Genomic DNA, 12956 nt, shown 5'->3' on the forward strand with positions numbered 1-12956 from the left:
AGGCAGGTAAATCTGAGCCCAGTACCCAGGACCCCTGAATGACCCCCAGAGTTACCGATCAGCCAGTCCAGCCAGTGAGAGACAGACGTACTGCCTGCACCTGCTCCACAGAAGACAGGAGTGTCCCGTTGCCACACCGTCCAGCACAGTGCCACATGGCCTCACGGCCTCAGCACACATGACCTCGGCAACACTGAAGTGGGGCCACTAGAGACTGAGGAACTGACTTTGGTTTCATTTAAATTGAAAATGGTTACCCTGTGGCCAGCAGCTGCCAGGCCAGCCAGCCCAGCACCGGAGGGCCGAGCATCCGCGGGGAAAGGCTCCAGAGGTGCAGGCCCGCTGGGACTTGGCCTCTACTTCCCGGGAACTCCTGGTCGAGACTCTTCTATCCAGGGGGAGAAGAACTGATGCTGGCAGGCGATGCCAGACCTCCTGGAAGGCCTCATCACAGTGGACAGGACCCCAAAGAGGACCCTCAAATACTACCAGATAAAAATCCCTCCATACTTGGGGCTGGAGCGATAGCACAGTGGGTAGGGCGTTTGCCTTGCACGCGGGCGACCCGGATTCGAATCACAGCATCCCATATGGTCCCCTGAGCACCTCCAGGAGTAATTCCTGAGTGTAGAACCAGGAGTAACCCCTGTGCATCGCCGGGTGCGACCCAAAAAGAAAAAAAATATCCCTCCGTACTTAAAAATTATCACATCCCATATTTCGAGACTAAAAGGGAGTTTTATAAAAGTTAATTTTAAGGAAAGGCCCAGGTTAGGGGATGGGAGAAGTCGCACCGGGAACGACTGCCTGAGAGAAAGAGAATACTGTGCTGATGGCCCGTTACTGTAGAGGGGGAAAGTCTTCGCCCTTGCTCCTGGCAGTGCTGAGAGCAGCGTGCAGTGCTCAGGGACTACTCCTGGCTGTGCACAGGGTACCGCGTGTGGTGCTGGGGATGGAAGCAGGACCGGCCACGTGCAAGGCAAACTGTTCCCTTTGCAGCTTCACTCTCTCCAGCTACAGCTTATCTGTCTTACCCCACACCCCAAACATGACTTCCTAGGGTCAGCAGTATCGCAGGACAACATAAGCCCAGGTCCATTGCCCCAGACCTGGCCCTCTGAGCCCCCGAATCTGGGGATGATGTGTAAAAGTCCTTGTCTACACATTATGTGTCAGCGGAAGAAAATCATTACCATTTCCATCCTAAATGAGACCAGTCTAGCACTCCCGAGGACCTCTCCACAACCTGCGAGGGATGGCAATGAGGAAGGGCAGAGAAGTGTTCTGGGTCCGCCCAGCTTTTTCTCTCAGAGCCTGTCCATGAGTGCGGCAGAGAAGGTCCCTTTTGACAGGAGCTGAATGTTCAAGCCCTCCTTGAACAGTAGGGGGCGCAAGAGAACTGGCTTGGTCCCAGAAAAAGCCCATCGTGGCAGCTGGGCTAAAGGCTGGAGTTTCTCCCCAGTCTGTCCCCCTGTGGCAGCCTTCAGCCCCGCCCCCTCCCAGCAGCTAACACCTCAGCAAGCCTGCCGGGAGCTTCCCAGGGGAAGGAGTGGCCTGGCCTCTGTGCTCCTGAATTTCAGTGCAATGGACTGGCCCAGCCCCCTGCAAGACCTTCAGCTGGACACTGGGATTTGTTGTCTTTTTGTTTCATAAGATTTTTAATAGTAGGGGGCTGGAATGATAGCACAGCGGGTAGGGCGTTTGCCTTGCACGTGGCTGACCCGGGTTCGATTCCCAGCATCCCATATGGTCCCCTGAGCACCGCCAGGGGTAATTCCTGAGTGCAGAGCCAGAAGTGACCCCTGTGCATTGCCAGGTGTGACCCAAAAAGCAAAAAAAAAAAAAAAGATTTTAATAGTAAAAATTGGTTGTGGGGCTTTTAGGCTCATGCCTGAGAACTATACCAGCCACTCCAGCTGCTGCATAGAAAGGAGGCTGGAAGCCATCAGGAAGCCACTAACCCAGGGTCCCACCCCTGCCACCATAAGCCATGACGACCCTGGCACTCGCTTTCCTGCGTGGAATTCCAGGCTTCCTGAAGGAAGGTGTCTCCCAGCCTTGCCTCTGGCTCTGGGACCTTCAGGCCTCAGGCAGACAGGCGCCTTCCTCTGGCAGGAGGCAGGGAGGGCCCAGTCACCCACCGCACCTCCATCTTCCCTTTATTCCATGGCCAAGGCTGGCCAGTTCTCTGAGGACATGGTCGGCCCACAGGCCCACAAATCTGTCCAGAAACCAAGCAAGAGCAGGATGCATGATCCCCTGGAGGGAGGTGTCCCCAAAAGAGGGGACGTGTCATCATTGGCATGGTCACCTTGCTGCCATTTACCCTCCACTCAGACCCTGGGGCATCCGGGTATATTATGGCCTGGGACTAAGCTTCAAGGCAAAGATGGACTCTAGAGCTGATAGGAAGCTCCGGGTGGGAATGTCTACGCTTGCCTGTCTGTGGGAGAAACACCAAGGCAGGCGAGGGGCTAGGCACGGTGGAGAGTAAGGCATGGGATCTTATATTGTCTTTACAACTCTGACATGTTCTTCACCCTTTCTACCCCTTCGGGCCAGCGCCTTTCCTGCCTGCTGGTCCCCAGGTCTGCAGTTACAGCCCAGGCAGGAGATCAGTGGTTTTCACCCTCCTCTACCTGCAGACCCACATCCATCCTTCAACCAGGGGTGGAAGAATGTGGCTCTAGGAGGTGGGTGTGGTTTAAAGTCCATTTTATAGATGAAAATATTGAAATTCCAAAGATGAACTTAGGGGCCAGAGAAATAGAGAGCTTGCCTTGTATTCACAGCTGACCCCAGGTTCGGTTCAATTCCTGATACCACGTATGATCCCCCAAGCCCTGCCAGGAGTAATCCAGAAGGAAGTCCTTCACACAACAGGTTGTCACACACACACACACACACACACACACACACGATGGAATTACTGTGGAATTACTGGACCTAGGGGGATAGCTGGGTGGTTTAGGATGTCTACCCGCCTTTCAAGTGGAAAGTCAAGAAACTAAACCCTCCCACACCTCATATGGTCCCCCAAGCCCCTCCAGGAGTGATCCCTGCGCACAGAGCTAGGTGTAAGCCCTGAGTATTGCTCGGTATGGCTTCCCCCACGAAAAAGAGGAAGGAAAGAAAGAAAGAAAGAAAGAAAGAAAGAAAGAAAGAAAGAAAGAAAGAAAGAAAGGAAGGAAGGAAGGAAGGAAGGAAGGAAGGAAGGAAGGAAGGAAGGAAGGAAGGAAGGAAGGAAGAAAGAAAGAAAGAAAAAGAAAGAGGGGGCTGGAGCAATAGCACAGCGGGTAGGGCATTTGCCTTGCACGTGGCTGACCCGGGTTCGATTCCCAGCATCCTATATGGTCCCCTGAGCACTGCCAGGGGTGATTCCTGAGTGCAAAGTGAGGAGTAACCCCTGTGCATCACCAGGTGTGACCCAAAAAGCAAAAAAGAAAATAAGAAAGAAAGAAGGAAAGAAAGAAAGAAGGAAAGAAAGAAAGAAGGAAAGAAAGAAAGAAAGAAAGAAAGAAAGAAAGAAAGAAAGAAAGAAAGAAAGAAAGAAAGAAAGAAAGAAAGAAAGAAAGAAAGAAGAAGGAAAGAAAGAAAGAGAGAGAGAGAGAGAGAGGGAGGGAGGGAGGGAGGGAAGGAGGGAGGGAGAGAAAGAAAAGAAGGAGGAGCTGGGACTGTTTCCCAGACCAGAGGAAGCAGAAAATGAAGCTGAGCTGAGCTGCCACGGTCCCAATTCCTTCATTCCTGTTGGCCACCCAAGAGAAGAAGGCCCACGTGGTCCAGAGGGGCCCTGCAGCACAGCCAGGAGAGGGGCAGCAGGTGGGCACCAATGAGCATCACGAAAACACTTTGAGAGAGTCTAAATAGAGTTCTGTGAAAGCAGAGAAGTGAGGGAAGGCTTCCTGGAATAGGTGGCATTTGAAGAACAGCAGTGACCCTGGAAAAACACCCCAGCAGTGCTTTAAGGATAAGACGTGGAGACACTGAGGAAACACCATCTCTCAGGAGTGCAGCAGAGGCCCGGCCTCTGTGTCTCACAGCACAGCAGGGTCGGCAGATGGGCCTGGGGGGCTGGAGGGGCGAGTTCCACCTGCTGCCCACAGCGGCCCAGGACCTAGAAACCCCTCCCCTGTAGACAGGCCATCAGGGAGTGTGTAGATCTGTGCTGGGGGTGTGGTGGTATGGCCCCCCCAGGTGAGGTGGGGGGGCTGGGAACTGCCTCCCCAGCCCTGAGAAAGAGGAGGCGGATGATCCTGCTGGGCTTGGGAGCCCCTAATTTAGGAAGGATGTGGAGCTCAAAGGGTGAGTGAGTGAGTGAGTGAGTGAGTGAGTGAGTGAGTGAGTGAGTGATGAGTGAGTGAGTGAGTGAGTGAGTGAGTGAGTGAGTGAGTGAGTGAGTGAGTGAGTGATGAGTGAGTGAGTGATGAGTGAGTGATGAGTGAGTGAGTGAGTGATGAGTGAGTGAGTGAGTGCGTGAGTGAGTGAGTGAGTGATGAGTGAGTGAGTGAGTGATGAGTGAGTGAGTGAGTGAGTGATGAGTGAGTGATGAGTGAGTGATGAGTGAGTGAGTGATGAGTGAGTGAGTGAGTGAGTGAGTGATGAGTGAGTGAGTGAGTGAGTGAGTGAGTGATGAGTGATGAGTGAGTGAGTGATGAGTGAGTGAGTGAGTGATGAGTGAGTGAGTGAGTGAGTGATGAGTGATGAGTGAGTGAGTGATGAGTGAGTGAGTGATGAGTGAGTGAGTGAGTGAGTGATGAGTGAGTGAGTGATGAGTGAGTGAGTGATGAGTGAGTGAGTGAGTGAGTGATGAGTGAGTGAGTGAGTGAGTGAGTGAGTGATGAGTGAGTGAGTGATGAGTGAGTGAGTGAGTGAGTGATGAGTGAGTGAGTGATGAGTGAGTGAGTGATGAGTGAGTGAGTGAGTGATGAGTGAGTGAGTGAGTGATGAGTGATGAGTGAGTGAGTGATGAGTGAGTGAGTGATGAGTGAGTGAGTGAGTGAGTGAGTGATGAGTGAGTGAGTGAGTGAGTGATGAGTGATGAGTGAGTGAGTGATGAGTGAGTGAGTGATGAGTGAGTGAGTGAGTGATGAGTGAGTGAGTGAATGAATGATGAGTGAGTGATGAGTGAGTGAGTGAGTGAGTGAGTGAGTGAGTGAGTGAGTGAATGAATGATGAGTGAGTAAGTGATGAGTGAGTGAGTGAGTGATGAGTGAGTGAGTGAGTGATGAGTGATGAGTGAGTGAGGGGCTGTTCTCAGGACCTGAGCTGGAGTGCCAGCCCCCAGCAGGCGCTGCTCCCCTCTAGCACCGCCCCCCATCCTGCTGCCCTGCAGGTAAACTCCTGCAGGAGCCTGGCCGCCCCCACCCTGGTGGACTGGCAGCTCCCGCTCTCCCTGGGTATTTCAGGACAAGGTGAGGGAGGTGAAGCAGCTCATGCCACCTTTCCCCTGCAGCGCGATAATTATTTCTGTTTAAAAAAGAAAACGAAGACACTCACAGCAGGCAGGAGCGGGAAGAAACTGTGACTCCTGCCCCATTTCCAGACGAGGCTGGGGGGCTGGGCCAGTCACCACCCCACACACACGTGGAGCCAGGCCTGTGCCTTTCCTCTCTCCTGGGGTCCGCTGGGCGAAGGAGGGGCCGCTCTCCAGGCCGGGAGGCACGGACTTGGCCAGAGTCTCAGGACAGCTGGGTGCAACAGGCTCTGCCATATTTAGAATTCCGAAGCCTGCGGCTGGAGGGCTAGTACAGGGGTGAGGCTTTGCCCTTACATGCTGCTGACCCCAGCATGGCCAAGAGTAACTCCCGAGCACAGAGCCAGGAGTAAGCCCTAAGCACTGCTAGGTAGGGCCCAACACCTGCCCCCAAACAGAATTTGAAAGCGTGGCTCTTAATGGTCTTTAATAACTTCCCACATATTTGTATGGCGTCTGGATTTCCCCTGGCTGCTGAATCAAACTACCCCAGACCCTGGCTAAGAGCTGCAGCCACTCACTGTCCCCGGGATGGTGACATGGGTGAGCAGCGCCGTGACCCCTGCAGAGGCTCTGGGGGAGAAGCTGTGCCTCATCCTGCAGCTTCTGGGGGCCGCCGGCATTCCTTGGCTGCCGGCTACATCTCTCCCGCCTCCGCCTCTGCCCACGCCCATTTTCTCTGTGCTCCATCTGCCCCTTGCCTCCCTCATCAGAGGATCCCTGGCAATTAGCACCCACCTGGATAATCCACGGTGATCACCTCGGATCATTCATTCAATCATATCTGCAAAGTTTCTTTTCCCATTTACCAGGTAACCTTCGCAGGTTCCAGGGATGAGAACACAGGCATCCTTGGGGTGGAGGTCAGGGGTCAGGAGCCGGCGGGGTGAGGGGGACCCGGGGGGGCATGGGTGGGGTAGGATTTTCAGCCATATTTGTCCATGTCTTAATGTATCCTTTGTTCTGGAAGCTTCCATGTTTGGGAGCTGGGAGTCAGAAATGGGAACTGAAGCCTCAGGCCCGGGCCGCTGTCATGCCTGTGATGCAGGTGGACTCTCATGCCCGCTGCCCAGATGCTCCAGTGATAAATCAGGAACAGGAGACACGGGTCCCAAGAAAAAGCAACTGTGTCTTGTGGCCTGTGCTGACCTTCACATGTCTTACCTCGCTTCACTCTTCTAAGCTGTGGTGACCCCATAGTCTGTCACCTCCCTATAAATGCAGGGAGGGAGGGTGTGACTCAGGAAGGCCCTGCAGGAAGGGCCACTGCCAGGAATCCTGGAGGAAAGTGTCCAGAGGAAGTGAGGTGAGGGGATATCCCAGGTGGAGGGAGGCGGGAGGGAGCTGAGAGGTGGGGAGAGACAGGAGGGGCCCAGAGCCTGGGGGGAGGGGGTTCTCAACAGGGGAGTGACCAGCCCAACCAAGAGCTGCAGACACTCACTGTCCCTGGGAAGGTGACACACGGGTGAGCAGCTCCCACCCTTAGAAAGTCGGGGAGGGGCTAGAGCAATAGTACAGCAGGTAGGGCGTTTGCCTTGCATGTGGCTGACCCAGGTTCGATTCCCAGCATCCCATATGGTCCTCTGAGCACTGCCAGGGATAATTCCTGAGTGCAGAGCCACGAGTAACCCCTGTGCATTGGCCAGGTGTGACCCAAAAAGCAAAACAAAACACTAAAAAAAATAAAAAGGAAGTCGGGGAGCCCCAGCTTGCTCCCTTAAGGTGCCGCTAAGGTTCTGTGGGCACCCCTGGGGATCTGCAGGTCACATGAAGGAAGAGGAGGGGGGCTCCTGGTGACCCTCTTAATCACCTTCCAACACCGGCTCATCCCCAAATCACAGCTGGCTGGAGCCTGAGTCTCAGCTGCATTGGCTGTGCTCTGGGTCAGGTCTGAGCCCATTGACCAGGAAGCCCCGTGAGCAGCACCTTCCAAGGGTCTGTCTCAGACTCACCAGGTGCCCGCCCCCTACCTCACCTGCCAGCCAGCCGTTTCTCAGTTCAGCAGGGACACGGATCCCCCCTTTCCCTGCACCTCCAGCAGGCCAGTACAGCTCAGGGGCTCAAACGGAAGTGTGTGAGCACCCCAGATGCTGCTGTGGGGCCCTGGCCCTGGGCCCTGGCCCAGCCACACGCCCAGTGAGAGAAGCAGACATGGGCCATGCAACAACCCCCCCCCCCCCCACACACACACACACCACCACCACCACCACCACCACGGGGTAAAACTGCAGAAAGGGAGGGGGTGGGGAAGGGAGCTTCGGCTGTGTCACCAGGGCAGCTGTGCACAAGGCAAGCACCTAAGCCCTGAACTATCTCCCCTGGACTCTCTCTTCGTCAGCAGATGGCTTTGCAGCGGGAATTCGAGGGTTCCTCCAGTTCCCTCACCTGGCCTATGCCTGCTGCGTGTGGAGCTGGAAAATGCAAGAAGGAAACTTGGTTCCTGCAGATGGGACAGGGACCACAGACATGTCACCTCCGGCCTGGTGACTGGGTGCTGAGAAGTCGGTCAGGACATTGCCCTGGAGGGCTGGGGGTGGGGAAAATGGATACTGCACCCACAGATAAGTTATACACCAAGCAGGTATCTGGGCTGGAACTTAGCATAATAAGCAAGGTGGAGGGATATCAGAGAAGGCTTCCAGAGGGAGGAGTCCTCTGAGCCAGAAAACAGAAGGGCAGGCAGCTGGATTCAGTCAAGGCCAGTAGTGGAGTTGAAGGCCACACAGAGGGAGGTGGAGAGGAGAGCCAGGCTGGTCCTGGGGGGTACTTGGTGGGGGGGCAGGATGCCTGGTGCAGCAGCTCCTTTGCAGGCTCTGAGCAGACTGGGTGGTGGGGGCGGGGAACTGGTGCTACCTTGGGGACTGTGGCCCCCTCCGTCTGGGGCTAGGTGTGGGGGTAGGCGCTGGGGTGACCCGCAGGGACAAGCGTCGGGGGGGGGGAGATCGTGAGCCCCCTACCCCTCTCCGTCCTCCCCTGCGCCCAGCACTTCCCCTCCTGGGGGTGACCCCGGGCTGCGTGGAGGACTGTGCAGCCCCAGGCTCGAGCCGTCCAGCGGTGCGCTGGCTCTGTGGCATCCGGGCCCTGCCGCGCGGCCTCGGCTGTGTGCAAGACCTCTCTGCGCCTCTGCTTCCCAGGGCCGCGTGTGACTGTGGCCCACGCCAAAGTGGGACGCGCCTGGGAGACGCCGGACAACCGGCGCTGCCGGGGAGCTTCAGGGAACCTGCTAGGGCCGGGGCGGCGGGCGCGGGAAGGGAGCCTGCGGGCCGGGGCGCGGGTGCGAGCGGGAAGAGATCCTGAAGGCCGGGGCGCGGCGCGGGGAGGGATCCGCCGGGCCGGGGCGCGGGTGCGAGCAAGGAGGGAGCGGGAGGACTGGGGCGCGGTTGCGAGCGGGGAGGGTGCGGCGGGAGGGGGGGAGAGGGAGGCAGGGGCGCGTGTGCGAGCTGGGAGAGATCCTGCGGGCCGGGGCGCGGGTGCGAGCGGGGAGGGATCCGGCGGGCCGAAGCGCGGGTGCGAGCGGGAAGAGAGCGGGTGCGAGCTGGGAGGGAGCCTGCGGACAGGCGCGGCGGGCGCGGGTGCGAGCGGGGAGGGCGGGGCGTGCGCGCCCCCGCCCCGGCTTTCCCGGGGTGCGGGAGCGGCGCGGCGCGGCGGGGGAAACGGAGTCAGCGGCGGCGCGCGGGGCCTTTGTCTGCGCGCGGCGCGGGGATGGCGGCGGCGCGGGGCCCGGGCTAGCTGCGGGGCCGGCGCGGATGGCGGGCGGCGCGGGCTGGGCGGGCGCCCCCGCGGCTCTGCTGCGCTCCGTGCGCCGCCTGCGCCAGGTGTTCGAGGTGTGCGGCCGCGACCCCGACGGCTTCCTGCGCGTGGAGCGCGTCGCGGCGCTCGGGCTGCGCTTCGGCCAGGGCGAGGAGGTAAGGCCCGCGCCCCGGTTCCCCGCAGCCCGCCCCGCCCCGCAGCCTGCGGCGGGGCGCGACCCCCTCCCCGGAGGGTCCCTCTCTGGGATCCTCCCACCCGTCGGACCCCTCTTCCGGCCGAGAGCGTCACGCGGCGTATCCTGGGGGTCCGGTGTATGTGGGGGGGGGGGGGGACGCTCTGCTTACGCCTCTCCCCCGCCCGCGGGCCCCTTGCCGGTCTGCTCCCCTCTTCGGGGTCACAGAGCTCTCAGATCCCGGCTCGGATGCCCCTTCCCTTCGTCCCCTCCCTGTGCGGGGCGGAGAGCTGTGTCCTGGCGGGGAGGTGGGGAGATGCGCGCCCCGCTGGAGGACTCTTGGGGTGCTCCACTGGGGCCGCGGAAGGAAAGAGGCATCCAGGGACCCCCTGTCACGCGGGGCTGGACAGACCTGACCGGTTGCTGGCACTGTTGGCCCCACAGAACCCCCAGAGCCCGGCATAACCGCAGCTGAGTGATGTCTCTGGGGGGCCCCGTGTCTGTTAGGGGGAAGGAGACTCAGTGTGGGTTGTTAGCAGGGCTAGAAGCAGAGGATCCCTGGGGAATGGCAGTAAATGCCCAAGACACCGGTGACCTCTCATGCCCGGGCACAGGGGCTGAGATCTGGGACCAGGGGTGAGCCGCACCCTCACCCTCACCCTCATGCTGTCCCAGGTGCTCCCAGGTGACACGCCTAGAGCAGTGAGTCCCCACACGACTATGGCCATGGCCGTGCGCTGTGCATGGGGAGTTGGGGACCCCGGGGCTCAATTGAGCACTTGCTGGGGCAGCTCTGCCCCAGAGCACCAGGCCCAGCAGATGGCAGGGGCCCTGGATTCTTGTCTTCCCTCTACCTGGCAGTGACAGCCTCGCATGTGTGGGGGGCATGGCCTGGAGGGGAGTCTCGGGAGCCTGGGGAAGGAGGCTGCGGGCTCAGGAGCTCAAGGCTGCCGTTACCACCGCCTGCTGCAGCCGGCCCTGCCCTTTGGGGCTCCACCAGAGATAACTGCAGATACCCCATCCCCCTTCCCTGCAGACAGCCCTCTTCCCCCCTCAGCCCTCCCGGCTTGTGGCTCCTCAGAGATGGGCTAAGCATCCCTGTTCCAAGGGCTTGTGAGCCCTTCTTCCTCTCCATGGCCCACCCCCACGGGAGGAGGGCGCCCCAGAACTCTCTGGAAGGAGTGAGCCAACCTCCCATCTCACCGCCAGGCTGAACAGCTCCTGTCCAGCCTGGCCTTCTGCATGCACGCTGGAGCCAGCCTTGCCTGTCACCGTCCCTGGGCTTGTACACAGGGACTTCAGGGCTGCCTCTGTGTGACAGCCTTTGCATATTTAAAAACAGGCCCTGCGCCTGCTCCCCTCTGCACCCTCCCCCATCTCCTCTCTCCAGGCCACACTCCCCTGCTCCTGGCACCCCAGGCCACTGCCACACCACGTCCTTCTGCTCCAGGGGCCAGACCTCTGGCTGCTGGCCCAGGAGCTGCCACCCATGGTCCATAATTATGTGACTCAGTTTTCCCTGGAACAACCCCGATTGGGGCCAAGAGAACCCCAGAATCAGGCCAGCCCCTCCGCCTCACACGTGCACACAGTGGTTTGGTGCAGGGCTGCCTTTGGACGGCACCCTCACTTTCCACTTGTTAAGCTTTTGTTCTTGGACCCCCCCTTCCCCATCCTGTGATCTTTCTTAGAAATCTCTGTGAGGGGCCAGAGCAATAGTACAGCAGGGGGTGCATTTGTCTTGCATTCAGCCTACCCGGGTCCAATCCCCGGCATCCCATATGGTCCCCCGAGTCTGCCAGGAGTGATCCTTGAGGGCAAAGACAGGAGAAAGTCCTGAACACATCTGGGTGTGTTCTCCCAGAAAAGAAAAGAAATCTCTGCCAGCTTGGCATTCCTCTTCACTCTTAGAGGGTCAGCAGTTTCTTTCTTTTTTAAGTCCAATATTTTATTATTACAGAAGAAGCTCATTTGTGTATATTGCAGCAAATTAGAAATACAGGCAAGCAAAGAGTATTATGTCCCCGTCGCCAGAGAGCCCTGCTGTGACTCCTTGATCACATCCTTCCAGAGACATTTTTCTGCATCTATGTAGATTGTCTCCTTCAAATGAGATCATGCTGTGCATACTGTTTTGTAACCTGAATTCTTTTCCAGTAAATGATCAACACTTTTCTGCTTCAGTAAATTCTCATCTCATCTAATATGCAGAGACCTTATGAAGATTTCCCTATTCGACCCAGAAATGTCCGTTTTGGCATTTGTCTGGCACCATTTTTCTCCCCAGAATGGCACATTTGCTTATTCCAAGGCATATAAAAAATTTTTTTAGTAACCAGGTCTTGTTGAAGAGATAGGACCTATGGTCTGTGTCAGTTCCTTGAAGCCCGTTACTTAGTCTCTATTCCTATTATGTTTCATCTGGTTAGCTTCATCCCATGTGTCAGACAGTTGGGAGCATTTTAAATCCTACCAGCCTTCTGCTGCCTGCCGGAGGAGGTTGGGGAAGCGGGTGCCTTGTGACTGAACCTAATGGGCAGATCGGAAACCTGGGCAGGACCACGGACAGGGCCCGAGGCTCGCGGGAGTCTTTCAGACTGTTGCCTGGGTCTCAGAGTTTGCAGATCTGCTGGTTCCACATTCAGTCCAGTCCCCATGTGCATTACAGGTGGGCACTGTCCTGACCCTGCAGGTAGGGACCCCTTACAAAATGAGTTTCCTTTTGTTTTTTTAATCAGGCTTCAACATTGAGAGCCCACCTCGATGGTGCTGGAGGGTGAAACACGGATTAGCTATGTGGTTTGGGGAACTTCTGGCTTCTGGGAGCTGCCTGTTCACATTTTACCACCGTCCCCCCACGCCCCCCTGAATGCCAGTGATACCAGAACCAAATGCTTTGCATTATCAGGCACAATAGATTGCAAAGCATAAAATCACTGTCTGTGGGATTATACTGGCACGCATGAATGACTGCGAAACTCTGTACTGAAGAAAGTGCAGTGTCTTGTGTTGAGACCTGCCTGAGCGTCCAAGTTCAGATGTTTGCTGAATTGGTCCTTGGCAATCATCGTCTGGTCTGAGAAGAGGGGGAGGAGCTACTTTACGGGAAAGAAACCTGGCCATCCCGAGGCCCACTGGCCCCCAGGGTCATCAGTGGTCCTATGTATGTCATATAGAGAGTATGTGCCCTGGTATGATGGGGTGGGATGGGCCCTGTTCCTCCCCAAACCCATCAACCCTGTCTAGGAGACTAAACATTAGACAGGCCCCAGCTGAGGGACATTTCACCCGATACTTTGCCAGCAGTTCTCAGAATGCTCAAGGGCAGGGACTGACAGTGAGTAAGGTGTTTGCCTCACCTGCCAGGAGTGATCCCTGAGCACAGAACCGGGAGCATCGTTAGATGTGGCCCCTCAAACTAAGCTTTTTTTTTTAATTAAAATTGTCAGGGTCATCAAAATCAAAACCTGAGAAAGTGCCACCACCGGGCTGCAGGGTATCAGGGCCAGTGGCAGCTCTGTGAGGGGCTGGAGTGGGAATGCGGCTTCTTCCTGGGCATGG

General features: G+C 57.2%; 1 protein-coding gene across 1 annotated transcript in view; it reads left to right on the top strand.

The window, feature by feature from the left end:
* The first annotated feature begins 9014 nt into the window (after positions 1-9014).
* The window catches only part of RAB11FIP4 (RAB11 family interacting protein 4), a 101340-nt gene continuing 97398 nt past the window's right edge, over positions 9015-12956 (top strand). The window contains exon 1 of the mRNA XM_055133856.1: positions 9015-9378. Coding sequence (XP_054989831.1) covers positions 9220-9378 — 159 coding nt within the window. The 5' untranslated portion in view covers positions 9015-9219. The remainder of the gene's footprint in view (positions 9379-12956) is intronic.

Source organism: Sorex araneus, chromosome 3 (assembly GCF_027595985.1).
Source record: "Sorex araneus isolate mSorAra2 chromosome 3, mSorAra2.pri, whole genome shotgun sequence".
Lineage (NCBI taxonomy): Eukaryota > Metazoa > Chordata > Mammalia > Eulipotyphla > Soricidae > Sorex > Sorex araneus.